The sequence below is a fragment of the Anneissia japonica genome, unplaced genomic scaffold, assembly GCF_011630105.1.
Source record: "Anneissia japonica isolate Jap-2015-1 unplaced genomic scaffold, ASM1163010v1 scaffold673_len1821605_cov196, whole genome shotgun sequence".
Classification (NCBI taxonomy): domain Eukaryota; kingdom Metazoa; phylum Echinodermata; class Crinoidea; order Comatulida; family Comatulidae; genus Anneissia; species Anneissia japonica.
The window spans coordinates 1,496,517-1,523,007 of record NW_022717449.1 but is presented as its reverse complement, the minus strand read 5'-3'; the positions used below and the strand labels follow the sequence as shown (position 1 = coordinate 1,523,007).

Genomic DNA, 26,491 nt, shown 5'->3' with positions numbered 1-26,491 from the left:
TAAAGAAGAGCTGTTAAAACATATGTTCTGTATGCCAGCAAGGTAGTTATAGCATGATGCTCTTAAAAAGAGTTGGCTGGGAGGTTGGTCTTGTCCACCTGAGAATGACAATGACAATGACAATGACAAAAATATTTATTTCCTTTGAGCATAAAAATTTACGAAAAATATAAATGCACAACATTTTTAAAGATCAAAGAAAATGGGAAATTCCTGAAGCATAGCTTGTAAATGGAAATCCCAAATTACATAATTATATATTTCTTTTACATATAAGGTTCAAAAATAATTCAAAGGCCTATTTTACTTAAATTAAAGAAGTTTAAAATTTAATAGAACAATTCTATTTCTTGATTGATTGATTAGCTTAGTTACTCACATTGGCTTAGTGGGTGTTCTGTCTCTTATACACATCTAGATGTGTATAAGAGACAGCCCTAGCTCGCCTGTATAAGCCCTATGTTAATGAAAAGCTTCCTCGTTTATGAATAGATGGGATTTATCGGTTTATCCACGCAAGTGTTCACAAAACAGACTGATCATTTTTGTTTTGTAACAAAACATTTCAATGAGCTAATTGTGAAGAACAAATTTTATTTTTTAAAAATGATACTAATGATAATAACAATGAATGTGATACAAATTGAATTTCTTACTTCATGGCATGTCTCCTGCTTAATGCAGCTGTATACATTTCTCTGTAGATTCAGAAGATCTTCCAACAACTGATGCCACTCCTTCTGGTCAGGTAAAACTTTTCTGTTAAAAGGTAAATTCCATAAAAAATTTACTGATAGTATCCATAAAATCTCAATACAGAACTAATTGATGGCCTAAAAATTATCATAAAAAAAACCACATAAACATGAAAAAAGTGATGACTTGAAATATGAATAGCATACTGATTATGATAAGACCTGGCCTGACTCTACTTTTCATAGGTTATTTTGACACCAACAAAATTGATCACTGCAATATGCCCACAGGTACAGTAATATAGCAAATATTGGCATGTTGAGTTTTGAAGGTTTTCAAAGCAATTCAGATTTAGGGTACAATTTTAATTGCATTTAAATCAAATCAAATTTATTTATTTTTATTAGTGATAATAAATATAGACTTTTTTTCAAATAGGATGAATGTGTAAAAACAGAAACGTATAATTCAATGTCCTAAATTGTGCTTTAATTGGTTAAAAATCATGTGACATAGATGGCAGCAAAATAGAATTCCATCAGCTTCTACAAACTGGAGCTGTCGTACCTTTTAGCAGCTTGTCGAGTCAAGCGTATCATAATTTTCGTAGCCTCTTCTTCATCTTGTTCAGTTTCCTTTAAAAATCTCAGAGTCTTCTCAATCTGATGTCGCTGAAGAAGCTCTTGGGCCTGGAGATGCTTATCAAGTTTATCAACAGCCCCAGTTTCCCCTTTAGATTTTTTCCGTGAACTAATTAAAAAAAATATTTATGCAGAAAAAAGTGAGTCTTGAATTGAAGGTTTGCATAGCAAATTGACAATAATTAATTAATTATGTGCTTTCGGTACACCATGAGGCATATACTATAAATCCCAATTGATGGTATTTGGTTCTGACAAGAGCCATGAAAATTGTAATGTTCCAATGTTTTCAATATTATACACTAACCATCTTCAAGGGAATAAACTATTGATTGAATGATTAATTGATTGATTGATTGATTGATTAGCTATCAAGCACTATACACTCAAATTGATATCTACATTTGGTCACTGAATTGATTGTATTTACCAAAATACTGACTATCACATGAATATGTGGAATGACATGTAGATTCTAAATGATGTTAAAGAATATCAACCCAATTTCCCTTATTAGAATTAAGCCTTCTTATTGATTAGTTAACTTTAGTTGACAATGACAATGACAATGACAAAAATATTTATTTCCATTGAGCATAAAAATTTATGAAAATTATAAATGTACAACATTTTTAAAGATCAAAGAAAATGGGAAATTCCTGAAGAATAGCTTGTAAATGGAAATCCCAAATTACATAATTATATATTTCTTTTACATATAAGGTTCAAAAATAATTCAAAGGCCTATTTTACTTAAATTAAAGAAGTTTAAAATTTAATAGAACAATTCTATTTCTTGATTGATTGATTAGCTTAGTTACTCACATTGGCTTAGTGGGTGTTATGCAGCTGGCAATTTGGATGGCTATATTCAACTGGTCAGTCCTATCACAAGCATACAACACATCCAAGGCTACTTCAGTCAAAAATGCTGAATCACTGATTATAGGATTGGCAACCTGCTAAACAAGAAAAATTGTTAACAAAATCATGGAAGGACAAATAAAAAGAAAACTATGGACTATAGAAATGACAAAAGCCAAAAAAGGAAAAGTATAATGGAAGGAAAAGGATAAAGACATCCTGATCTTTGAATATGCATCTAAAAAGTGAAAACAAATTGAAACATTTATGTAATGGAGGAGGAAAACCTTGTTCAGACAAAATGTTATCAATTCAGTGTAAAACAACTTTATAATTCCATAAATTAGAAATTCCAACTTACCCCAGGTTTTGAATTTTCGAAAATTAGTTTACATATTGTCAGATCCTCCTGGAAAAAAGGTTAATATGAGATTAATTTCCTTTAAATTTATTGCAATTTTTTGTTAATTTTAAGATACAACAATCGTTTGGGCAATGTTCTATAGAAAGAAAAACATGGCTGAGTAAACAATATGTCACATAATGTAATGTTGGACTCTTGATGATGGCATAAAATAATTATACTACAAGATAATTTTTTTAAGTGTATATAAAACAGATGAAATCAGTATGTAAAGACACTAATATTCAAATACAAACTTCCTAATATTTCTTTGTAGCTTTGTGTATGTGTGGGATACGTGATTACAATAAAAAAGATTTTAACCTTAGCCATGTCTACTAAATATTCTTTGGTTAGTTTATTTCTTTTTCCTGGATGTCGAATTTCACATTGATCGAGAAAACACGCAATCCACTTCCGATAATTTTTCACATACATTTCAAGTGTAGACTGGAAAAGAAAAAGAAAATGAATATTATTACTTTTTATTTGAGTTTCACAATTATTCAAAATTACATACATTTATATGGTATATAACCAGGCAAAAATTATTTGATTTCGTAAGACATTACTCAACAGATGTTCATTGATTAAAGAAGTAAAGCACTATAAAACTTCCAACTGATATGAAAAAACATACAATTATGGTCGGGCAGAATTAAATGTTTGATCAAACACAATCTGTTAAGTCTGACAAACAAAACTGAATGTGTAACTACAAATTGCAATGCAGAATTAGACCTTTAAGCCAGCAATCCTACATTATTCTCAGCAAGAATTTCATTAAAAGTATCAACGCCTTATAATGGAACATTCCTAACCTTTGACATCATAAGTTTCATCTTCTCTAAATCTGACATTTTCTGTAGACGAGCCAATGAGAGGCCAGGATCTGTCTGACATTCATACACCAACATAGACAAAGTCTGCAAGTCATCATAAACTTCTTCTAATCCCTGTAACAGTCAAATAAATGCAATTTTAAAACATAAACTAAACAAACAGGGATTTAGTATGAAGGGATGGGAAAGATTATCATATTGAAAGAAACTCTTATAAATTAAAATAATATTATTCATCAATTAAAGATGCAATCTTACCTTAATCTGTCCACTCATTGCAATATTTAGAAGGTCAAGTGCATTGTCCACCTAAAATTAAAAAATTGATGTAATATTAATTTTGTGATCATGATTATGACGTTTATTATCGCAAAGATAATTTACCATCTCCGTCATTACCCTATACAATGCTATTAACAAAGCCATCCCAATCACTAATATCATCATACATACCACTATCAATACCATCGTAACCAACACCATCTCTACATCTAGTACCATCACCACTGCATTTCCACATCACCAGCATCTGTCACTGAGCCCCAAAACACCCTCCTTTACCACCACCTTCACTACACATCACTAATCTACCGCCATCATCATTCCCACTACCACCACCAATCTCCAAGCAATTCAAGCATCATCACCATCATTATCACCACCACCTATGAAGCCGCTATGAAGCCTTTTTGCATCGTTCTCTATATTATTTATATATTGCATTGTTCTCTATATTATTTATATATATTACTATATAAATCTCTATTCATTATATCACCATCATTACTATTACACCCACAGCCTTTACCACCATCCCAAAATTCACCACCACCACAGCCTTTACCACCATCCCAACATCATCATACCTGGCTTGCGTATTCATCCATCTCTCTGGCTCTCATCAGATACCAATCCCTCAGGAGATCATGTGATGGTCTAACGCATCTGAACCGCTTCACCTCGGCATCCTCCTCGTACAAAAATGCACCATAATCGATAGGGTTCGGATAAAGGATTGCCTGACATGGGCTTGACTCGGACCAATCACCTTCACGGTGGGTGTACTCCTCCCATTCAACTGCTCTGTTTTCTCCACTACAAAAAGATAAGAATTAAAACAAAAATTAAGAAACATTCTTTTTTAAATTGAGTAAATAAACAGAATGTTATAAAGTAAAATATAATGTCTGAAGAGGATCGTATACAAACATATTTCTGAAAACGTGTATTTGATACAATTTAAAAACTGTATTATCTATGCCCCACCGTCACACATACTGTGAATTCAACAGTTCTTTTTCAGAAATATCTATGCGCCGTAACACAAGCATTTAATATAACTATTACTTTTCATTGTCTTATTATTTATACATTGTCTTATTAGTTTTCCAAAATATCTTTTATATCTGAATTTTATAAATTTGTGTAATTAAGTGGCTCTTGTTTTTATTCTTGTATTCTATGAGGGCCCCTAATGATCAGCATTGCTGGATGGGTCACCCTCTTGAAATATGGTATTAAATAAATAAAAAATAAAACATACAGTAAAATTTTCCTAAGTTGACTTTGCTTAACTCAAATAATTTCTAAATCGATCTTATTTTACATGCCAAATTGTTGTGTTTTCCATTAATTAACGATCTGTAAGTTGATTTTATCTAAATCGAAGAATTTTTCAAAGCCATTTTGAATTTGACTTTATAACAGTTCATACACTGCAAAAAAACGATGCGAACTATGATTACCATATAACAGGCAAAAGATTTTCGTAGTCGTGTGGGGGCGTTGTTTCTGGTATGTTTCCCAGGATTAGTAGCCGGTGTGGAAGAAGGTCACTTCCATGGTACGTGAATAGTACATGTAATGCATCACATTCAGAATTCTGTAAAGACCAAAATATAATCATAATAATTAATTAATATCAACAATATATTAAAATCAGAATAATTATCAATTAAAAAAATTTCGAAAATTCAATAAATGTAAAGCAATCTGTGTAAAACTCTGTCCAGACTATCAGATTTTCTTTGACAAAAAAACTGTTGTATGCCCATATATAGTCATGATGTGCCTATATATGGTCATGATGTGATGTCATCATGACCATATTTAGGCATGTCACATGTTTTTGTCAAATGAAATTTGACAGACTGGACAGGGATTTAGTTGGACACTCAATTTTAAAAATCAGAAATTTTTACTGCACCAAATTAATTCAAAAATTATCAAAGGAGCAAGTGAAAAATAAACCAGACTAAAAAGCTTTAGAAAATAAGAAAGTTTACATTAGTTACTAGTTGGCTCCAGCCAAGAATGTTATAAGAGTTCCCCCCAATGCAAATATTAATCAAAATGCTTTACTATGATAACTATATATTGCATAAATAATGATCAATATGACTATAGAATGCATTAATAATAAAACATAACTGATAATAATAATAATAGGTTATCATATTTGTGGCATATAATCAGTAAAAATGCTTTTAGGCAAACAATACTGCAAAGGAATAGCAAATTCATAAGAGATAAGTGTTGACCAAATTCTGCGTTTTTGTTGTGCCAGATTTTTATTCTCTGCATGTGAAGCGCTATGAAGCCTCTTTGCATTGTTCTCTATATTATTTATATATATTAATATTATTATTATTCTTATTATTATACTTCATGATAATCTATCCTTCTACTCATAATTTACTTGTGCATAGTCTATGGCAGCTTCCACAATGTTCTTGGTACGAAATTCATCAAAGAAATCCTTGTCATACTTCCTTAGGGCAGTCTCTCCTCCTCCAAGTATAGCCTGTCAAATATAATTTTGAAAATCAAAACCACAATCTTTAATAAATGGGATGCTTTATACATTGCAGCGCCAAAATATATAGATGAAGTAAAATCTATCGTAAAAAAAAAAATGATGCCAGGTTTTTTTTATCATCTCACATGAAATAAATTGTAAAACAAGAGTAAAAAACAAAAATTACCTCATAGGTTTTCAGTCGATCTAGATACATCAGGAGTTTGATACGACAGCGAAGGACTTCCATTTGCTCAAAAGTTAACCTGCGAGAAGAATTGAGTGTGCTGAGTTGCCGAGCGGTATGGAAAAGTTTTTACTACCTGCAGTATTATCATCATTGGCGTCGGTTTAAAAATTCTTTACGCAATGAACGCAACTGGATTTTGTGCACTTTAAAGAACCCAGAACATCCTTCGAGAAGAGTAAGGGGCAGTGGCACTTCTAGGAGTCTTGAAATGTGGAGGGTGATTGGGGGGCATATGAAGGTGAAGTGGGGAGGCTCAATGATTAGCTGAGAAACTCGCAAAATAAGGTGATTTGAGGTCATTTTAAACTACTAAAGTGCAATTTTTTGGAGGGCGACTGGGGTGCGCACTCCCTAGATACACCACCGGTAAGGGGTTACCTCAAGGACTGCTCCACCTGGCCATGTCATTGTAGAAAGACAATAAAAAGTGCAGATGTGCTAAAGTTACAGGCATGACTTGACCTTCAGAAGAGAAGTAAGCTTTTGAATGAGATTGTCTATAACTGGTTAACTTACTTGGAAAAGTTGATTTCCTTCAGCAAACTCTGCTCTTTTTTCTGAAGTCTTTCTCCCATTAAATCACTGCTGTTATCAAGGTCATCATCATCATCATCATCATCATCTTCTTGAAGACTGTAAATTTGAAATTATAAGAAAAATACACCATCTGCGTTTCATCAATATTATCATTAAGATTCAATAAGTTTATATTCAAGAAAGTTTATAAGCTTCCAACTGAAAATACATATTTTCCTCGCTAATTTAGAGATGTATAAACAGTCCTGTACCTGTATCATTTACATAAATTACACAAATCAATCCAGATATTGGTAGTCTATTTAGTGAATACTTACCTGGATAACCAGACTAATTGCCATTGTTCCCAAAAAGGAACACTATTTGAAAAAATAGAACAGCTAACAAATCTTGTTGCGTGTTGGGTACTAACGTTAACGTTAAGGTTAACGTCGTGCAGCGAAAACTACCTATTACGTCTACAATACTATCTGACGTTATGCTGCTCATCGCCTGCATCAAAGATATCAGCACTCCTGATTATACTAATGTCCTGAATAGCATGGGCAGAAGAAAAATTTGAAACTCGACTCGAAAGCCAAGAAGGGTCCCAGATACAAACAAATTCTGTAATCTATCCATTAAGAACTCTATTGCAAATATAAACGCGCTCTTGCTTGTAACCTGCTCGATGGCACAACTTTAAGTAATGAAGTACCTAATTCGGCAATTTCATATACACATTTCACAAAAGTTTTCACTCAAGAACCTCTAGAGGACAATAACACGAAAAAGTCAACGATAATGAGGTCGATACACAGAATATTTCTCGACCACTCACTAAATATTAAGTTATTACTGCCTTAAAGGGAATGAAAAGAGACGGTGCGGCAGGACCCGACGGGATTTTCTATAAGGATTTAGTTGCATTCCACTATAAAATTTGGCAACCCTATGTAATTTTTGGTTAATGAGAAAGAAAATTCCTGACACACTCTGTTCGACTTTTACTAATCTACTACCTATGGACGACCCTGTAAAAGACGATCCGTCTAAATGGTGCCCCATCACAATTGGCTCGTACCTACTAAGGCTTTACACAAAGATCCTAAATTTTAGGCTTGCAGATGCAACTATTTTGACAGAAGACAAAAGTCCTTCATCCCAGCAGATGGATGCCTTGAGAATACCACACTCTTGGAATCGCTAATAACTCATTACAGGAACAAAGGCAGATCACACTATATAATGTTCTTAGACCTAGCTAAAGCATTCGACTTGATACATCATGCCACTATCGATCGTGCGTTAAAGAGACATAATGTGCCAAGCCACTTTAAACTTGTTAAAGATCTTTATACAGATATAACAACGCGACTCCGACTACCTAGCTCTCTGTCAGATCCAATTCCCATGAGATGTGGCGTGAAGCAGGGATGCCCTTTAAGCCCAATTCTATTAAACTTAGTTCTTGATGGACTACTTGATAACTTACCTACATACATTGGTATGGACTGCCTCGGCCAAAAATTTGCGTACGGTATGTTGGTAAAGCCAAAACAAATACAGTATTGTCAAGACCATGCAAAAATGGTTAAACAGCATTCAAGAAGCTTTCTTGAAGCTATTTCACCAAAAATATGGCTCTTAGAGCTAAAACACTCCCTTGCAGAGGGAATCTATCATTTATGGGGAAGCAATGTAATGTGTAGGCACTGTAAATCTATATATCACAGAATCTATATCTCACATTCTTCAAAGCTGTCCACTTAAGCGTAAAGCTCAAATCTAAGGCCACAAAGTGTGCAATCAACTTAATAGATAAGAAGTACGACACCACAGTTACTGAACCGTTGATTTACACGACTACTGGAAACTACCGACCAGATATCATTGAGATTGACAAAATAAAAAGGCACGTCTATGTCATCGATGTTGCAATTCCCTTTGAAACCCACCGATCCATTCTCATTGATGCAGACCGATTCAAGACTATTAAGTATGGTACTGCCGATATCTTAAACACCATTGCTCGTCTCTCGCAAGAGGAGCCATCTCGTCATCCAAGAGACTCTACGGCAGAGTTAAAATGTCTAACAACCAATTCGGAATCCTCTCTGAACTCGTACTAAACTAAAAGGTTTTTTATACACATTTTTAATTCATTTATGCATAGATAATTGTCTTCATCTTTGTGATGCAATCCACAGGGGATCGGTGTCCGACCCCAGCACCAGAAGGAGATGACCCCTGCGAACCCACTACCTGTGCCAAAACGTGGCAGAAGCAGTGAAGCCATCACATGGAATCTTGTCAAACATGGACAGTGAAATATATAAATGATACAAAAAAAATGGCAGTTGTCAGTTTAATCAGGTAAGTATTCAGAAAAATAGAAAGCATAATCATTTACAAATGATAGTCTGGTACAAAATGTAACAAAATGAGGGTTTGCGTTTTTTGCTATATTATATTATATTATTATCATTATTATATATATTATTTGTTATATTTTTTTATGGGACTAATTGAATAATTAATTTTGTATTAAATCAAAATCAAAAATCAAATCCTTCCATTTATATTGCGCCATTCCAACAATCATTGCGCAGTGGACAAGATGTTGCTCTTTTCCATAACGTTCTCCTCCCCTGAGGGTTGCTTCATGTCCTCTGCAGCCTGTAAACCGGCGCACCTTTCATATATGCTAAAAATAGCTAAAATATTTAAAATGGCAGCCATTTTGAATTTCAATTTTGCAAATTTAAAGTAAAATATAATTTTTATTTTCATTGTCACTTATATGAAAGATTATTTTATACATTAGCATCTTTTATTGTCATAAAAATATAATTATTGGTAACAAAATTTTTGCAAATGGCAGCCATTTTAAAATTGCTTGCACATGAAAAAAAATGTAGCACATAGTTTTTATATTCAGTGTAAATTTCTCAGTTTAATTAGTGACAGTAAACTGGACTTGGGATGGCATGCCTCATATAGTTTCTACACATACATTAAAACTACAGTAGGAATGCTACACACTCAAAATACAGAATGTACTGTACATAAATTTTTATCATTTCAAATGAATTTGATCTAACCTTTGGTATTCCTGCGAATCCATGTCCAGTATTGTCTTAAGTTGAGTTCTTCGCAAACCGTACTGCAAGAGCTCCTCCGCTGCCTCCAGATCTTCGGGAACTCTTGTCAGACATTCTCTTAAAACCCATGACTGCTTCTGAATCTTATTCTGTGCAAGAAAATAGAAGTAATTACTAAGATATTGCAAAGCAGGAGGAAAGATTATTATTATTTTTAATTTTTTTTTATTTATTCGGTATAAGTACTTAGACACAAGAAAAATGTTGATAAGCTCCAAGTTTACAATAGTCAAACAATTAAAGAATTCAAAATACAAATAGATAACCATCTTACTAAATAGTCATAAATGGTATTCTTTGTAACCCTGTTCTTCCTCCACTGATGCTGGTAAACCTGGTCTGTGTCCAAGTTGTACTTTTGGCCAAGGATCAATGCTTCGCCATATTCTTCATTCTCAATCTAAAAACAAAAGATTTCCACAATGTTAAGACACAACACCATAAAGATAATATGCTTTAATGATGATGACATCACATCGTCTCATATACTGAATGTTACTTTCAGGGCAAGATAATTTTTATAAAGTGCTTAATTAACAATTTAAATACAAACCTTTCTAGAAAAAAATTCAGCTGGGGTCGTTTTCTTTAGTTGTAAGAGGCGATAGGTCCTAGTAACCAACCTAGAATTAAAAAAATTATCAAAAAAAGATACAAGTTTAAGTGATATAGTGAAAATATATTTGAGAGAAATTTATATATATTTTGGGATACTTTTAATATATTTTCCAGTGGCAAATTGTTTCAATTTATTATGTTTTTTTCTATTTATGTTGTTCATTCCTGTTGGGTCTTATCAAAAATAAATAAATATGGAAAAGAGAAGTAGAAGTATGAAACTAATAATAATTTGATGACACCAGTGCCAAATAAAATGATGTACTGAATCCATCCATATTGCTAAATTATATTTTTACGTCAAAATCCAACATTTTTGTTAACAAAAAATGATTTATGATACTACAGTCCTCGTACTTAGGTTTCTTTCTTGGGGGTTGAAATCTTTCACTTTCAGTGACAAAATACATCATCTGAAAAATAAATTTTTAAAAATTATGAATTGGGTGAACATTTAAAATTACTTATATAAGAAAATACATATTTATAACTGCTGGCAGATAAGCTTATAATTTGAAGATAATGTATGTGCAAAGCCTATCAAAAGATTCAAAGATCAGGATCTTTACTTTTTTAACAGGACACAAGGATAAATAAGGGAAAGCGGTTTGGTGCAGTGGGAATGATTTGGCTTCGCAACCTCAAAGGTCGGAGGTTTCAATCGTTTGCTGTGCATTTCACTTGTGTCCTTGAGTAAAGCACTTTATTGCTTCAGCCTACCCAGATGTATTGGTGGGTACCAGCAAATAACCTGCAGTGGATCAGCATCACATCCAGGGGGAGCATAACATTCTCATCTGCTTTATGCTACAGAAGCTCTAGTGGCTCAGCAAGGATATACTTTTTACAGGAACATTATGCAGGCTTAATATTCACTGTTACATCAGCTAGTTTAATCTTTGAATTTAGTGATTCTGTCTTCTACTTACTCTTTTGGAGAGGTTTATCCCACGTTGCAGGTAACTAGCATTTTCATATTCGTCATCATCATCTTCTTCGTCCTCAACAACAAACTCCATTCTACCTGACAAACTGTCATCCCGCTGCCTCTTGGTACCAGAAACAGCTTCACACTGGAAAAAAATCCCACAATACATTGTTATATGTGATGATAATGAAAATACATAACTTACAACGTATTAATCAAAAATTATCTTTTTGACATTACACAAAACAAACCTTTAAAGTATATTTAAATAACCACAATAACTGCCAAATCAACTGCAACAATGTGTTGAGCAAGAAAATAAGAGTTGAGAGTCAGTTCTATGTGCAAGTGATTCCAGAAATGGACAATAATTTACCTCAAGTGCGATGAAGCCTTCGTTGAAAGCTGGCAGGACCTGTGGCATTGGATGCATCCATTCATGTGATTCTCCGATCAAGTTATTTAAACTGATTGCAGATGATATAGTAACATTACCATTACACCAAGCTAATATCAATGCCTTCAAAAATCAACATATTTCAATAATGTGATATTTTGACAAAGTCAAACATAAGCTAAGTTTGGGTTGTTTTATAACTTGTCTACAAATTCAATAACGGTATTCACTATTTAATTAACTTTAAGAATCTATAATAATTTTCATTCATACAACAAACATATACAGACTAGAATACACTGTCAAAATCAATTACATTTATAACAGAAGAAACATTAAAAATATATATTGTGTTAAGGTTTATCAAATACGATAAATGAGAATATACAATTATTTATCATCATTCCTGATGATGACATAATTAATGTCGAAATATTGAATCCCAACACGATGGCGTGTATTTCAATACTTGGAGTATGTATTATACTTTCTTATCTGAGATTAATCAGTGGACATTTCGGTTTTATCTATATGCATTATTGCAGTTTCCACACACACTTTCTTGATGAGATAGTATAATACATACTCCAAGTATCGAAATGCATGCCATCGTGTCACGCTATCGTGCATTTCAATAATTGGAGTATGTATTATATTATCTTTTCTGAGATGAATCAGTGGCAGGGACGTATCCAGGGGGGGGGGATATGATGACGATAGTAATAATTGATAATATTAATAGCAAATAAAAAGTGAAGAAAATTGTGCTAAATGCGAAAAATTTGTGATTTGTTGATCATAATTATTATAGTATATATATAGTTAAAGCTTAGTAAGCTATAGTTAGACCTAAGTTGTCCTGGATATTAAGTAAATCCTTGATAAAAGATCATGAGAAATTTGTTGGCGTTTCATTTTGACTATAATGGTGATGTGATGATGATGAATTTTACTATATAAAAGTGTCATTTCCGGCCACCTCAAGAGGTACTATTTCCTCAAATTTTCTCACCTCAGCCCCAGCCATGGTGGGGCCGAGTTGGTGAAATCACGTTTTTGAAGTAGGCCTATGTAAAGTACATACTCAAAGACAATGTTTTTAAGCTTTGTTTTCAATGGTACATCACACACACATTAATAAGATCTCTATGGTTGTAAAAAATCCCTGATAAAAGATCATTTTTTTTTTTTTTTTGGCGCTTCATTTTGACTAATAGTGATGTGATGATAATGAATTTTACTATAAGTGTCATTTCTGGCTATCTAGAGGTAATATTTCCTCAAATTTTCTCACCTCAGCTCCAACCATGGTGGGGCTGAGGTGGGTGTCAACTCACAAAATGCCATTCCCCTCCACCTTTCAAAGCAGATCTGTGCCCTTCCCTGGGTACGACATTAAACTCCATTGAGTCGGCTCTTGATGTATGTCTTAGTGACTGTTGTTTGTTTTAGGATATGATCTGGTTTTTCATGTCCATTTTTCATGATTATGACTATTCTGGATAAAGAAGGGATACACATCTAGCCCCCCCTTCATTTTTTAAGGGAAAAAATATATTCAAATTGAAGTGCGAGAGTGTAATTTACGGCCATCTAGAGATGCCCTAATCATAAATTTTCTTACCTCAGCTCCAACCATGGTGGGGCTGAGGTGGATGGTTCCTCGGTCTGTGAAAGTCCCTCCCATGGTTCACCTCTCTTTCGAATTCCTGGATCTGCTACTGTTGATTTATTATATAATTATTTTTTCTCTTATTTATAATGCGTCTATTGCAATTTTCGCTTTATCCTCTCAAACAGTTCAAAGAACGTTTAGAGTGCGCTACTTCACAGGGGGATTTGACCCTGCCGCGGTCCTACGTAATTCGCATAACGGCTCCCCCCTTTCAAAATCCTGGCTATGTCCCTGATCAGTGGACCTTTCGGTTCTTACTTGATGCTTATTAATATTCATGAATAAATTTTATCTTACCGAATCAGACCAGAAGTTAATATCAGCAAGGCCTTGGCGGATTGGCTCTAAAAAGCAACAAATTAAAAATACAAAATTCAACCAATCAAAAGGATTATTTACAATCAAATTATTGTCAATCATGAGAAGATGGACATCATACAGTTAAGAGAAAACAGAAACAAAATATAAATGATGCTATTTATGCACTGTCCACATTATAAATTTTCATGTGAGAGATGCCATATATGGGTTTGATCTATTATCACCACGATAAAAAAAAGTAAATAATGTGGACAGAACAATTGGGTTTAATTTATTTTTGTCAATATATCATTTAACTTTACCTTTACCAATAACAGTTTCATTCCTCCTTGTATTTTCAGACTAAAATGAAAAATAACAAAATTTGCTTCTAAAAACCAATACAAAATTCTATATTTTCTGTCAAAAAATTCTGAATTATAACAATACTACAAGCCACATTCGACACACAAGATATATTTTTTATTTCATTTCTCAAAACATTTGCATCAATACTTTCATTTCATTTACTTCTATAAAACAATTTACCTGCTGTTCCACTGGCCAGTATTGTTTCCTGCGTAGTGATGGTAGTTGCCAAAGTGATAGTGCACCTGACCAATGAAGAGCTGCTAAGACAGATTCATTAGCAGACAAGCATAGTTTGCAAATCCCATCCTAAATATAAAAAAAATTAAAAATACTGTTTAATTAAATGATATAATTCATCTGTTTATTCAATTATTTTTAGTTTCAACTATTGTCCATATGTTTATTCATTCAGCCTTCCACGTATTGTTTATTTATTAATTTTGTCTACTGTTTATTCGCTTTCGTTTGTATTTGTCATCCTGGCTTCTATTATTCTTTTTCATAATTACATGCAATGTTATTTACATATTCATTAGATGTACCTTTCATAGATTAACCTTTCTTATAACATTTTCTTATTCATCTTCTTATCTATTCATTTTATATTTTTGCATCCTTCATTTACCTATCTATCTTTATTTAAATATTCCTCGATTTATTACAAATTGACACAAAAAATTGCACTACCAAGTTCAAATGATGTTAAATTTTTAACCTATTTATATTCCTTGATATACCGCATATATAGATTCCAGGCATCTGACTGGTTAAAATCAGTAATAACTTTAACCATCACTCCTATGATGTAGGTGATGATTCCCAGGGAAAAAAGTACTATCATGTTAAATGATAGGCCTAGTACTTTTTTTCCCTATCGCGATGTAACCTCAAGGCCCACTTACAACATCACTGTGTAATGACACGCACAGCGTTAAAAGGGACTGTGACTTCTCAACAATAGAGATTGGCCCTTAGTTAGACTGCCTAATGCTTAGGCCAACTTGGTTTGTACTCATTACTTTTTTAAGCCTCGCAGAATATACGTATGAGGTATATAAAACAAATTGATTTCACCATTCCACTCATGAGCAGTCAATATTTGTATATCATAGTAATAACATTATTGTACCTGTTTTTGGTGTGCTCCAAGAAGTCCACTTGTGCGCATGACGTTCCTCATTCCTAGAGACATTCTCCTTGCCTACAAAAAGTAAGTTAAGTGCTTAATTTAGCTTTGTATAATGTTCCAGATAAAAATAACACTGGCACTACAGTATCAGGTAACCACTTATAAATATGGGTGGAGATCCAATGTGAATAAAGTCCCATGGCAAAGGAAACAAACAAGTGGCTAGGCTCAGGCTCCAACCCTTGTTGACTGGCAACAGCGAGGTGTACAACTTTGCCATAATGCTATTACACAAAATACTTTAAAAGCTTTTATTAACATTACAGATACAATTTGTTAAAATAATAACTTACAGTACTTATTTGCGTTGTAAAGTCAGTAAGTGCTTTGAAGTAGGGATGTCCGGACAATTTCCTCCATGCCGTAATCCCGTGGGCCTGTGCCTGAGACACCTCCCTATTATCCGTTTCCAGTATGTTGGAACTTCCCAGGATGAGTAGCGAATGCTTCTTATCATAGGTGGCAGTGGCAACTCCTTGGGGGCACCCGCTGATGAAGGAATAGCAGTAGTTTTTGATGAAGTCTCCTGTAATGCTGGTGATAAAATAGAGAACAGGTTTTCAAATCGGGTCATTTATAGATTTATTCTAGTCCTAGTCTAGATCGCCTTACTTTTGATTACTTAATGCTTAATGATTACAACCACAAAATTTAAAGAAAAGTCTATTTTACAAAAAGAAAATTTGTTACATGAACATCCAATCTTGTGATATGCGTAAAAACACACTTTTACTTAAAGTAGAGAGTAGATTGTTGTTGAATGATTATTAATGATCAAACATAACTAAATATATACAAACCACTACCTTATTAGGTAACTTTGCAACTTTCCTTGGTAGTTAATTGCTAACAATTCTGTTGACCTAAAAAAATATAACAAAATATTAACAGACACAAATTAAATTCAATATTAAAAGGGTACCAAAGTTAAGTGACAAAAACTAATTCAGAATCATTATTATTATATTGCATTCTGGGTTCAATTGATATTGGTATACATATAATTCATATAAACATATAAGACAAAAAACTACAAGAGGCTAAATGTGTTATTAGATTTGCAGTTATGTTCACAAATAAAAACTTAAAAAAAAGGTTATCTGCAAGAATAAGAACCAAAATTTATGTTTCAGTTTTAATGAGACCTACAATCTTTGACAGCATTTGTGCTGCGTGAAAAATCATGGTATAATTATTGAGACGAAGATAATTTTTTTGCAGACGCTAACAAATGTTGTTTTTTACTTGTTGTACATAATATTAACCACAAATTAAGCTTTGAATTTCACTATCTAAATGGTCTGATATTATATTAAAGGGTGAACACTAACCACTGAGTATCATCTTTACAATCCACAAACACAAGTGCACACAAGGCCTGGCTTAGGTCAACAAATCCCGGCTCAGGCACTGGAACCTGCGGAGATAAATAAACAAAACAAATCGTTAACGGAGTGTAGGCTGGCCTCTCTCAAAAACAATTACTTTTTATGCTACTTTTTACTGAAGATTGACACTTTCATTTGTTACATGTAAAATCGCAGAGAGCGCTATCTTGTTGTTATAATATCTTTGCAGTGTACTGTAAATGAACAGATGCAGGTTGCAAGTAAAACAGCAACAAGAAATTTCTAATACTATATTACTTAGTTTAATAAAAGATTGATTACACTTGTTAAACGTCTCATAAACTCACTGTTTGTCTAATAATTAAAATATAATTTACAGTCCTTACCGTCTCAATGGTGAACTTCTCATTGCCAAGTAGATCAAAACCCATTATGTTGCCATAGCTAGTTGACATGGCAACAAACGTAGAATCAGAACTCCAGACTAGTTTACGAAACTGGGGATATGGATCTTTTGGCACTGAAATTGACGTAAAACAATAATGCTTTATCAAAACTGGTTTATTTTTATGTTAATCATCCATCAACATATTATATCATTTGAGAATTATTTATACATTTTTGTATATTTGCTTATTCAATGCAGTTAAGATAAGACAGTGCAAATTTTCATCAATAATTTATAAATATATATACTTTTTGTTTGTTTATCTATTTATTTGTTAACATGTTACAGAGTGGTCCATCAAGCATAGATGATCATTTGAAACCGTCACCCCACATGATTAATGAACAAAAAAACAATGAAAATACGAATCGAAATATAAAATTACCCACTAAACAACATAACAATCTACTCAAACAATTGAAATACGTAACTGAGTAACAAATATTCAGCTTAGCTTACCTAAACTCCTTCCTTTTACTGTAGCAAAGTTATCTCTCTCTACATGAATTTCAACTGATGTTTCTTGCAAGACAGCTAGCATTTGACCCGTACTACAAAAATCAACATTAATAATATATATTATGGATCAAATTCAACATTTAAGTTTAATATTTGAATTGATCAATTGTATATTAACTTATTAACAATATCCAGATATTATAAAGATATTATGAAAATATTAAGAAATTATTATGCAAATTTTCAACAAATATCAACAATATAATCTTGCCATTAAATTAAATTTTAAATATTGCTTATCAATCCAACTTACCTTACCAAATTATATAAGGGATTTAAAGCATGTGGTAATGTTACAAAAGAGCTCTAAGGCTTGCTTACTTGTCGATAGCTAGCTGCCATGCTAGTCGAGAACTGATGACTTTTAGGAGAGCTTGAGGAATGGAGGCAATAGAAGGAAGTGATCTGAAACAAAACCAATTATTTAATATTATATTTTAATATTGAGCCTTGACAGACTTCAAATAAATTGATAGTTTAAGGTATTAAAATAATCTTAAGGGTTATTATATTGTATTTGTTTACATAAAATTTTGAACTGAGCTAGCTTCCCAGCAAAACCATTACCAGTTGATTGATTAAAAGTTGGATATCAAAATCCTGACTCCTACCTCCACAAGGCTTGACCTCTAACCCATGACCACATTGATTCTGTTGGAGTAAAAATCATAAATTTTATAGTTTATTTCTTTTTTATCCCACCAGAAACCACAACCTTTCACATACAAATGAAACTACACTTAGCAATTTAGCAACCAAAGTTATATGTGACCATTAAAGTGTAGGCCTTATCATTATCATCATTATCTTGATGACTTGAGACTCCTTTACTTCATTAGGATAAACTTACCAAGTAAATGTATAGATACAGGTACTGCATTAAAGCAAGGAGTTACAACAATAAAGACAGAACACAACAAATGTACATCCAGCCAATTTGGTGTCACCAATAGTTCTGACCTATTTTTTTTCTCTACCAAATACTTTACAACTTTTCTAATTAACATATATGGCAGGAGCCAATCACCAGTATTAAGAATAATTTTGGGAAAAAAATCAATTAACATATAAGGCAAGATCCAATCAGCATTAGTTGGGTTAACCCATTTTATAAAAGGGTAAAATTAAGTGACATAGACTGTACATATTTTGTTACATTATAATAATAATAATAATCATATTTATTCATAAATCGCTTTTGAAACAGCGGCACCCATCACTTTGATGGTGCATCCATACACAAGAAAAATATTCAACACATCAATTCATCAAAAGGCATAGGCCTAGACTAGTACAATTAAAAAAAAAACCGTTAAATAAATGTACATGTATGATTAGGTGAATAATACATAAAAAATGTAAACAAGTAGTTATTTGGTCAAAGAGAAAACTGTAGGGGTGTAGCTGTTAACAAGTAACTTATCTTAAGTATAAATGCAACGAACATACACAATTAATATATACAGCATAAAAAAATACAACAAACAACTAAAATACTGTAAACTTAATCAGGAAAAAACTCAATTGGTCATTTGACATGAACTTTAACTTGCCAGGCTAGACTTAACACTTGATCTTATTGCCCATGCCTTTTTAAGATATGACTTACAAAAATTATCAATAATTTTATGGGCAGAATCTGCTACATAGCTTGGCAATAGGTATATATTAAATTGTTAGGAGGAACTGAAACAGGATGCTGAGAATTAGGAAACAAACATACTACAGTAAAGCTACAGATCTAAAACCACATTACTATATAATTAATGAATAATTAATCATCAACAAATATAGCATCATATTACTGTAATTAAATATAGATTATAAACAAATTATAAAGTATTCTCGAATGTGTAATAATAAAAAAAATATAAAAATATTCAAATAAATTTGAATATAGAGTTGTACTATAAACCAAAGGATCCACTGGTTATTTGCAAATAAAATATTGTATAGTAACTACGAAGAATGACAAACATGAGGTCAGAATGGTCATGGTCATGTTTTTTATTAAACTTCATTCTTGAAAATGTTTTAATAAAAAATGAAACATAGAATCAATTATGGCCTCACGTTTGTCATTATTCGGTATTACCAATGTGATTGTTACACATGTACTGAATGAATAATGATCTTACTCTGTTTCTCTTGTTGTCCATCTTTCACTGGAGCATCTGAAACTCTACTCTGAAAGACAAATAATTTTTCAAACTTTATACCATTTTTCCAATATTAGAAACATACCTTCGACAAGAAAACCAATTATTGTGTTCAATTTGGGGGATTTTTAACTTTTCTTTGTGGCAACAGATAGTGACAATTTAGACCAGGCAACTTTTAAATCTAATTATAAATGAGCTAACTACTATATAAATATAGCTTACCCCTCCTCCCCTCCCCACCCCAACCTCATTCCCATATCCCCACCCCAGCTCTCTCCAACCAGGTCCCATGACCAGGGGGACTGGCTGTATCATGTATGTTTATCATCAATGCCAACAATGGATCATTGATATATTTACAAGCCCGTATCCATGCATTTTTAACCTATGACCCGAGCAATATGTTGGCCAACAGTGTACAGCTGGCGTACTAATTAATGCGTAACAGTCTAATAGGGTTAGGCCTAAAATAGCCCTGTACATACTAGCCTAGGGAGGGGGGCGTATTGTGCCACAATGCAGCGCGGCCGAGAGTGGCTCCTCTCTCTCTCTGCCCTAGACAGAAAAGCTATGCATGCATACTTACAGTCTGAGACACCAAATATTCCGGCTCTTGTGGCCAATCTGCTAATACAAACAAATCATATAAAATTGTGCATTCATCATCTGTTTCGGTTTCCTCCATTTTATTATATTTGGAGTAAACTTAGGCTAGGCCTAGGCTATGGCTCCACGTACCGTATTATTTTGTTTGATGGCGCCACCTATTGTGCACGGTTTATGTTTATCATGATTTTGCGGCTGTGCCAAATCGGCACTGCGGCAGTGCCGATAGCCACTACCGTCATGGCGTCGGATAGTCAAGGGCATAGCAACAAGTCCCTATCTAAAAAGTCATTTGAAATAAAAATGTGTAAGAAAGTGGCAGAACTCACACAAGTGGTACACATGTTGTTTACTAAAAATCACGAAAGAGAAATTGAAATCGCTACTATGACCAAGGAGTACGAGAGTGAAATAAGCCGACTTGTGCACACGCATTCGGAGAAGATACGAGCCCTCTCAAACGATGTTAAAGAGATTAAAGTTGCTGAAGAACGGGCTAGCCAAAAACTGATTCAAAATGAAAAAGAGTGCAAGTTCAAACTCGAGCAACAAAAGGAGGCTCACATTAAAGAACTAAAATCAGCTGAGAATGTAAGAGATGATCTTCAATTGAAGATTGATGAGTTGTTACGGCAAATAGATGATTTGGAAGAAGAACTAGAAAAAATCGGAAAGAGGAATGACCATTTAGAAGCTGTTTTACAAGAGACTAAAGCTAACCAAGTTAGCCAAACACCCATAACAGATGCTTTCAAGCAAAAAAGTGAAAAGCATAATGATAAAACAGTACTACCAGAAGAATCAGACCAACTGTTAAAGTTAAAAGAACGGTTAGAAGATGAAAAACAAAAACATGCACAAGAAAAATTAGATTTAGAGAGTCGTCGAGTGAAACTACAATGCGATTTGGAAGAGATGGAAATACAGATGCAGAAACAAATTGAGGATGCTCTCCGAGAGTTAACAGCTGCGGTGGAAAGTAGGGAGAGGATTTTGGAAAGAAATGAGAAATTAGAAAATGAGCTAAAAGCCCTGAATGAAAAATTAAAACTCTCGCAGGAAATTAGTGTCCAAAAGAAAAATAAGAACTTGCCAATTAAAAGTACTGCTACTTCTCCTCTTCCACCAATTGTAAGTTGATATGGAACTCTGACAAAATGTATAATTTTGAATTGATAATTACTCATAATATTTTATTTTCTTTACAAAGACAACCTCAATCTATGATGACATCACAGTACATTAGAAACCAACTTTATTTGTTCATCAGTTCGAATTTGAATCCAACAGCTTGTATCACTTTTTTTCTGAGTTCGTTTCATACTAGCAGATTATGTCAAACTTAGTGAACCCCATGGTTTTTTACAATACAGTACCTTGAAATATTATATAATTATTATATATATAATATGTATATATAATTTATATATATATATATATATATACTGTACTCGGGCGCTGACGGGGTCGGAGTGTCAGGGCCCCCAGCATGGATCTTTAACAAACTCTCTGACGTCACTGAGTAATTCATATATTGAATAATATATTTTTACAAGATGTTGAGATTAATACAAAAAGTTTATCTTTAACATCTGTGTAGACCTACAGTTGGTTATTGTATGCATGCTTTTGTTGATTGATTTATATTTTACTGTTTATAAATTACTAACTTTTCCTTCCAGGAGGTGAATGAAGAGATGGAACGGTTAAAGCGTGAGATTAAGCATTACAGATTGGAGCTGTCAAATCGAGAGGGCAATTTCAATCGTATGTTTACCAACACTTTACCTGTTAGGCTCAACTTCAAGCCGTCCTCTACAAATTTATCAAGGGGGAGAACAGAAGTTTATATGGCCAGATCTGGGAAGCCACGTCTACATCAGGTATTCAGTTTTTGGATATGTAGAATAATTTTGAATAAAATATCAATTAAGAAATTCTCACAAGGTCAGGACATACATTTTGCAGCGTTACTGGTACCCAGTTACCAGGTAGCATAGACATGAAGGGACCCTTGGGGGCAAAGAAAGTCATTGATCGAGCTACTAGTCCACATCAATTGCCATGAACATCTTGTTTGTTATTCATCTATCAATTTTATTTTTATTTTGACAGTCTTCATCGTCATCCGCTGATAAATCCAGAATCTTCTATGAACGTCTTCCAACACTGACAACTGAGCACATTCGTCAAAAAACAGCACGATATCCCCGACCAGAAAGTAGCCTAAAAAGCCAAAGGGATGCACTGAATAGCTGATCAAAAACAACCTGATGACCACGACCAGCAAGTAGTGTGAAGTGCCAATGAGAAGCATTGAAACTGATTCCAAAACCGCATGATACGCACATCCAGCAAGCAGCATGAAGAGCCAACGGGACACATTGAACTTTAGCTGATTAAAAAAAAAACATGATATCCAAAATATCACCTTTTCTTTATCGCAACCTTTGTATGTGTAACTGTATTGTCAACACAAGAATGTTTCCGTTGACATCACACGTTCGTGTGTAAAGCCATGCACTCACTGTGCCCAACGGTTTTCAGCCGACGCAATTCTATAGAGGACACGACGCCTGTGCAACGGATTGGTTTTAATGACGATCAGCTCTGACTGGCGTCGACAAACAAGCAATAGACAGCATTGCACCGTCTATCGCTCACAGGGAGCAGAATTGGATTTGTCGTTTGACGCAGTGAGTGCCCAGCTTAAGTATGTGATTAACGAACTGACATATTATCAATGTAAATTTAAAGCTGTCTTTTCTGCTAAATAATAATTAAGGTGTAACTCATCCAAGCTCAGGTTTCAAGTGAAGTATTTAATAATTTGACATTCTCTAAACCACAAAGGGTGGCCAAGCTTTTCTGAACTTCTGACGTTCTTGTGGGGTGAGAATCATACTCACCTCTGGAATATACCTTTTACTGTTCTCTTCGGCTGTCTTCTGCAGAGCCATGTTTGGCTGGTGATAAAGTGGCTCCGAACAAACAGGAAATCATTCTGTAAGCGATTGGTTGCTTTAACAGATCACCATTTTCCCACCAAGAAATCCTAGAGCATCACGATCTTCCTTAGGAACCTTAAACTGGAAAAACATGCATTCAATATTAATAGCAGAATGGTTGGATTCTGCCTATTACAGGTGGCCTTATTTCAACACTCCTTAGCTCGATGCTCATATCTTAAGCAGCCAAAGCACAACCTGTTCAACCAAAGTATGTTAATCTGCTCTTGTGTAGACTTTACTCCTGAATATTTCACATTTACCTATGCCATGGTCACCTTTCTTGCAGATGGAACGCATCTGTTTAGTTGACGGTTTTGTTGGTGTGTATGGGTTGATCCCTCTTAGTCTCTTTTGTATCACTGAGTCTATTAGCATAGCTGCCTCTAGCTCTTCTGTTTTGGTTGGGAGATGATCCCCGTTTGCGTAGATCAGTTGGATAATGCTGCCCTCCCATACGTAGATCATTTGCCGCCTTAGCTTTTGCCTTACAAACTGTTTTGCCCTTACTAGGGATCTCCACTTACCATGCAACAAAAGCTTTCTCACAATATTCTTGATATTTTTTTTCTGAGTACTCCATAACAACATACTTCTGGTTGCAGATTTTTCATATATTTTGTAGATCATTTATACAGCACCTGCACAATGGATAACATTTTTATTATTTTTGTCATTTTTCTATTGACAACTCAATATTAGGAGCAATATTTGTGATGGTAAGTTAAGTAAACTGCCTGTCTTCCGATCCCAAGTACAAGTTTAGTCCTTGCTAAGGTCAAAATATCTTGGTATTACACTTTTGTACTGCATTGAGATAGTTTATTGTACGACTGATAACTTGTTTAATTATCCCAGCATAAGATAATATGTTTCATTGCATTGTTCACCACATGTTTTTAATCAATTTTGAAATTATGTATTTTCATACGTAAATGATACTAATAGAAAAATATCTATATATTATATAACTATATGAAAGTTTATTAGGATTTTCAAAATGTTTTTTAAAATTCTTTATCAAAAAGAACGAATGTATTGTGGATAGTGTTATTGATTTTGTACAATAAAGTGTGGTTTCCATAAAATTGCTACACTTTTGCTGTAGTGTCTTCACTGCAATCTTTGGACTGTGAAACTGTCGCTCCCCAAACCCAAAATCGATCGACCAAGGGCATGTAGTTGCTTATGGTGCAATGAAGTTAGTCTCCGGTCTTAAAACCAAATTATCATGGGCCTGGATCCAATATAGTTCACATTGGCTCTTATCTGTTTGTCTTCCTCCAGCAAAATGTGCATTATTTTGATATAAAATTGCAGATTTATAATATTTTTATGAGATTGTTTACCATCCTTTTTGATATATTTTATACAAATTTTATCAGATAAAATATTAACACTATTTTAATAATTATTTGTTTATAGAATCTTTTGAATGCTGCAGTTTGATATTTTGAAAATATTTCAACTGATTATTTACATGTACAATGTGGAATACACTACTGTATTTTAGTATTTTATCAGATACTTAGATGTTGTATTATAATTTCATGGCCTACACTATACTCCATTTCTATACAGTATTTATATATCATTGGTGAAGATGTTTCTTTTACTATACACCAAATCTGTATTATGCAGTAGATTAAGAAAAAAAATTTCCTAATAGAAAATTCCAAGAGAGAATACCAGTGTGGTCTCATAGGTCAGTTGCTGCAGCAACGGATGGTGTTGGGTTCGAATCTTGATGGGTACAATCACATTTTCAATTATCTAGCTTTGGCATTTTTGACGCACATTTTTTACTGTTATAAGTCTATGCACAAGTTAACCAGGAGAAATATTAATTGTGTCATGTCGCAAGATTTAAAATGACAATAAACTACACAATAGAATATAAATCACCTAATTCATTTTGTTCTTTATTTAATGTTTACACATTTATTTGCTATGGTGAAGAGATTGGTACAGTATTCTAGATTTCAATAATAAAAATATATGGCATTCAGCATGTTAAAAATGTAGATCTACATGACAGCCAATCAGTGATTAATTATTCAGATGTTTAAATTTTCAATAGGCTGTAGAATGAATGACATCATATAATCTCCAATTGCACACCAAGTACATCATTTAGCCCTTGCAGCAAAATATTGATTTTTGAAAGAATGTATTGTTAAAGGTAAACTTGAGTTAAAGTTTGTTAACTGTTTATCAATGTTTAGGCTTTGGATTAGTTGTTGGCCTTGACAAAAAGAAGAACCAATTTAAACATTTTCAAGTTGAGTTGAGTCTGTTGATGTATTTTTACCCAAAAACTCATGGAAAACATTTTAAAAATAATGAAAGTAATACTGGTAGTTAATCTTTTATATTATACTGTATTTTATTTCATATCAATTGTTATTATAATACTGTACAATAAAATCTTCCTCTCAATATACTTAAACATACAGTAAGGACAGTATATCATAACTGATTAGTTACAGAAAATATACAGAAGAATTTTATCTACAGTATTATCTATTGCACACAACGTAAGTTATGGTATATATTAACTACGTAATAATAATGCATAAAGAAAGAGCATGCTAGAGAATGACAAGCTCAGGCCTGTCAGGAACTTGTACGCAGTGGCATATCTATCCCCATTTGTGGCCCCTCAATGAGCTAGCCTCCCCAACCCCCACACACACACACACTGTCCCCATTTCAAATGTCATCATTGTGAGTTGTAGATCTCATAT

At 33.4% G+C, this 26,491-nt stretch overlaps 2 protein-coding genes across 2 annotated transcripts in view; one reads left to right on the top strand and one right to left on the bottom strand.

Moving 5' to 3' along the window:
• LOC117110258 (neuroblastoma-amplified sequence-like) overlaps positions 1-20,924 on the bottom strand; it is a 38,578-nt gene extending 17,654 nt beyond the window's left edge. Inside the window, exons 1-29 of the mRNA XM_033252892.1 lie at positions 20,717-20,924; positions 20,107-20,155; positions 18,580-18,619; positions 18,290-18,373; positions 17,909-18,000; positions 17,388-17,521; positions 16,984-17,069; positions 16,459-16,515; positions 15,946-16,186; positions 15,593-15,664; positions 14,641-14,769; positions 14,415-14,454; positions 14,089-14,135; positions 12,096-12,239; positions 11,721-11,864; positions 11,149-11,204; positions 10,727-10,796; positions 10,448-10,573; positions 10,114-10,262; positions 7,010-7,126; positions 6,431-6,509; positions 6,145-6,249; positions 5,192-5,328; positions 4,313-4,541; positions 3,705-3,755; positions 3,426-3,560; positions 2,929-3,054; positions 2,563-2,610; positions 2,163-2,299 (exon numbers count right to left, since the gene is read on the bottom strand). Coding sequence (XP_033108783.1) covers positions 2,163-2,299; positions 2,563-2,610; positions 2,929-3,054; positions 3,426-3,560; positions 3,705-3,755; positions 4,313-4,541; positions 5,192-5,328; positions 6,145-6,249; positions 6,431-6,509; positions 7,010-7,126; positions 10,114-10,262; positions 10,448-10,573; positions 10,727-10,796; positions 11,149-11,204; positions 11,721-11,864; positions 12,096-12,239; positions 14,089-14,135; positions 14,415-14,454; positions 14,641-14,769; positions 15,593-15,664; positions 15,946-16,186; positions 16,459-16,515; positions 16,984-17,069; positions 17,388-17,521; positions 17,909-18,000; positions 18,290-18,373; positions 18,580-18,619; positions 20,107-20,155; positions 20,717-20,815 — 3,023 coding nt within the window. The 5' untranslated portion in view covers positions 20,816-20,924. The remainder of the gene's footprint in view (positions 1-2,162; positions 2,300-2,562; positions 2,611-2,928; positions 3,055-3,425; positions 3,561-3,704; positions 3,756-4,312; positions 4,542-5,191; positions 5,329-6,144; positions 6,250-6,430; positions 6,510-7,009; positions 7,127-10,113; positions 10,263-10,447; positions 10,574-10,726; positions 10,797-11,148; positions 11,205-11,720; positions 11,865-12,095; positions 12,240-14,088; positions 14,136-14,414; positions 14,455-14,640; positions 14,770-15,592; positions 15,665-15,945; positions 16,187-16,458; positions 16,516-16,983; positions 17,070-17,387; positions 17,522-17,908; positions 18,001-18,289; positions 18,374-18,579; positions 18,620-20,106; positions 20,156-20,716) is intronic.
• A 31-nt stretch (positions 20,925-20,955) lies between these two features.
• Positions 20,956-25,702, top strand: LOC117110314 (WEB family protein At3g02930, chloroplastic-like). Its single transcript, XM_033252977.1, has 3 exons — positions 20,956-21,867; positions 22,419-22,619; positions 22,852-25,702. The coding sequence occupies exons 1-3, from the start codon at positions 20,977-20,979 to the stop codon at positions 22,993-22,995; spliced, it is 1,236 nt and encodes a 411-aa protein (XP_033108868.1). The 5' UTR covers positions 20,956-20,976; the 3' UTR covers positions 22,996-25,702.
• Positions 25,703-26,491: the final 789 nt, after the last annotated feature.

Bases quoted from the DNA above. Each gene is read 5' to 3' on its own strand.
- LOC117110314 (XM_033252977.1), top strand. From the start codon at position 20,977: ATGGCGTCGGATAGTCAAGGGCATAGCAACAAGTCCCTATCTAAAAAG. The intron at 21,868-22,418 runs GTAAGTTGATAT...TTTTCCTTCCAG, and splicing joins CTTCTCCTCTTCCACCAATT to GAGGTGAATGAAGAGATGGA. The intron at 22,620-22,851 runs GTATTCAGTTTT...TTATTTTGACAG, and splicing joins GGAAGCCACGTCTACATCAG to TCTTCATCGTCATCCGCTGA.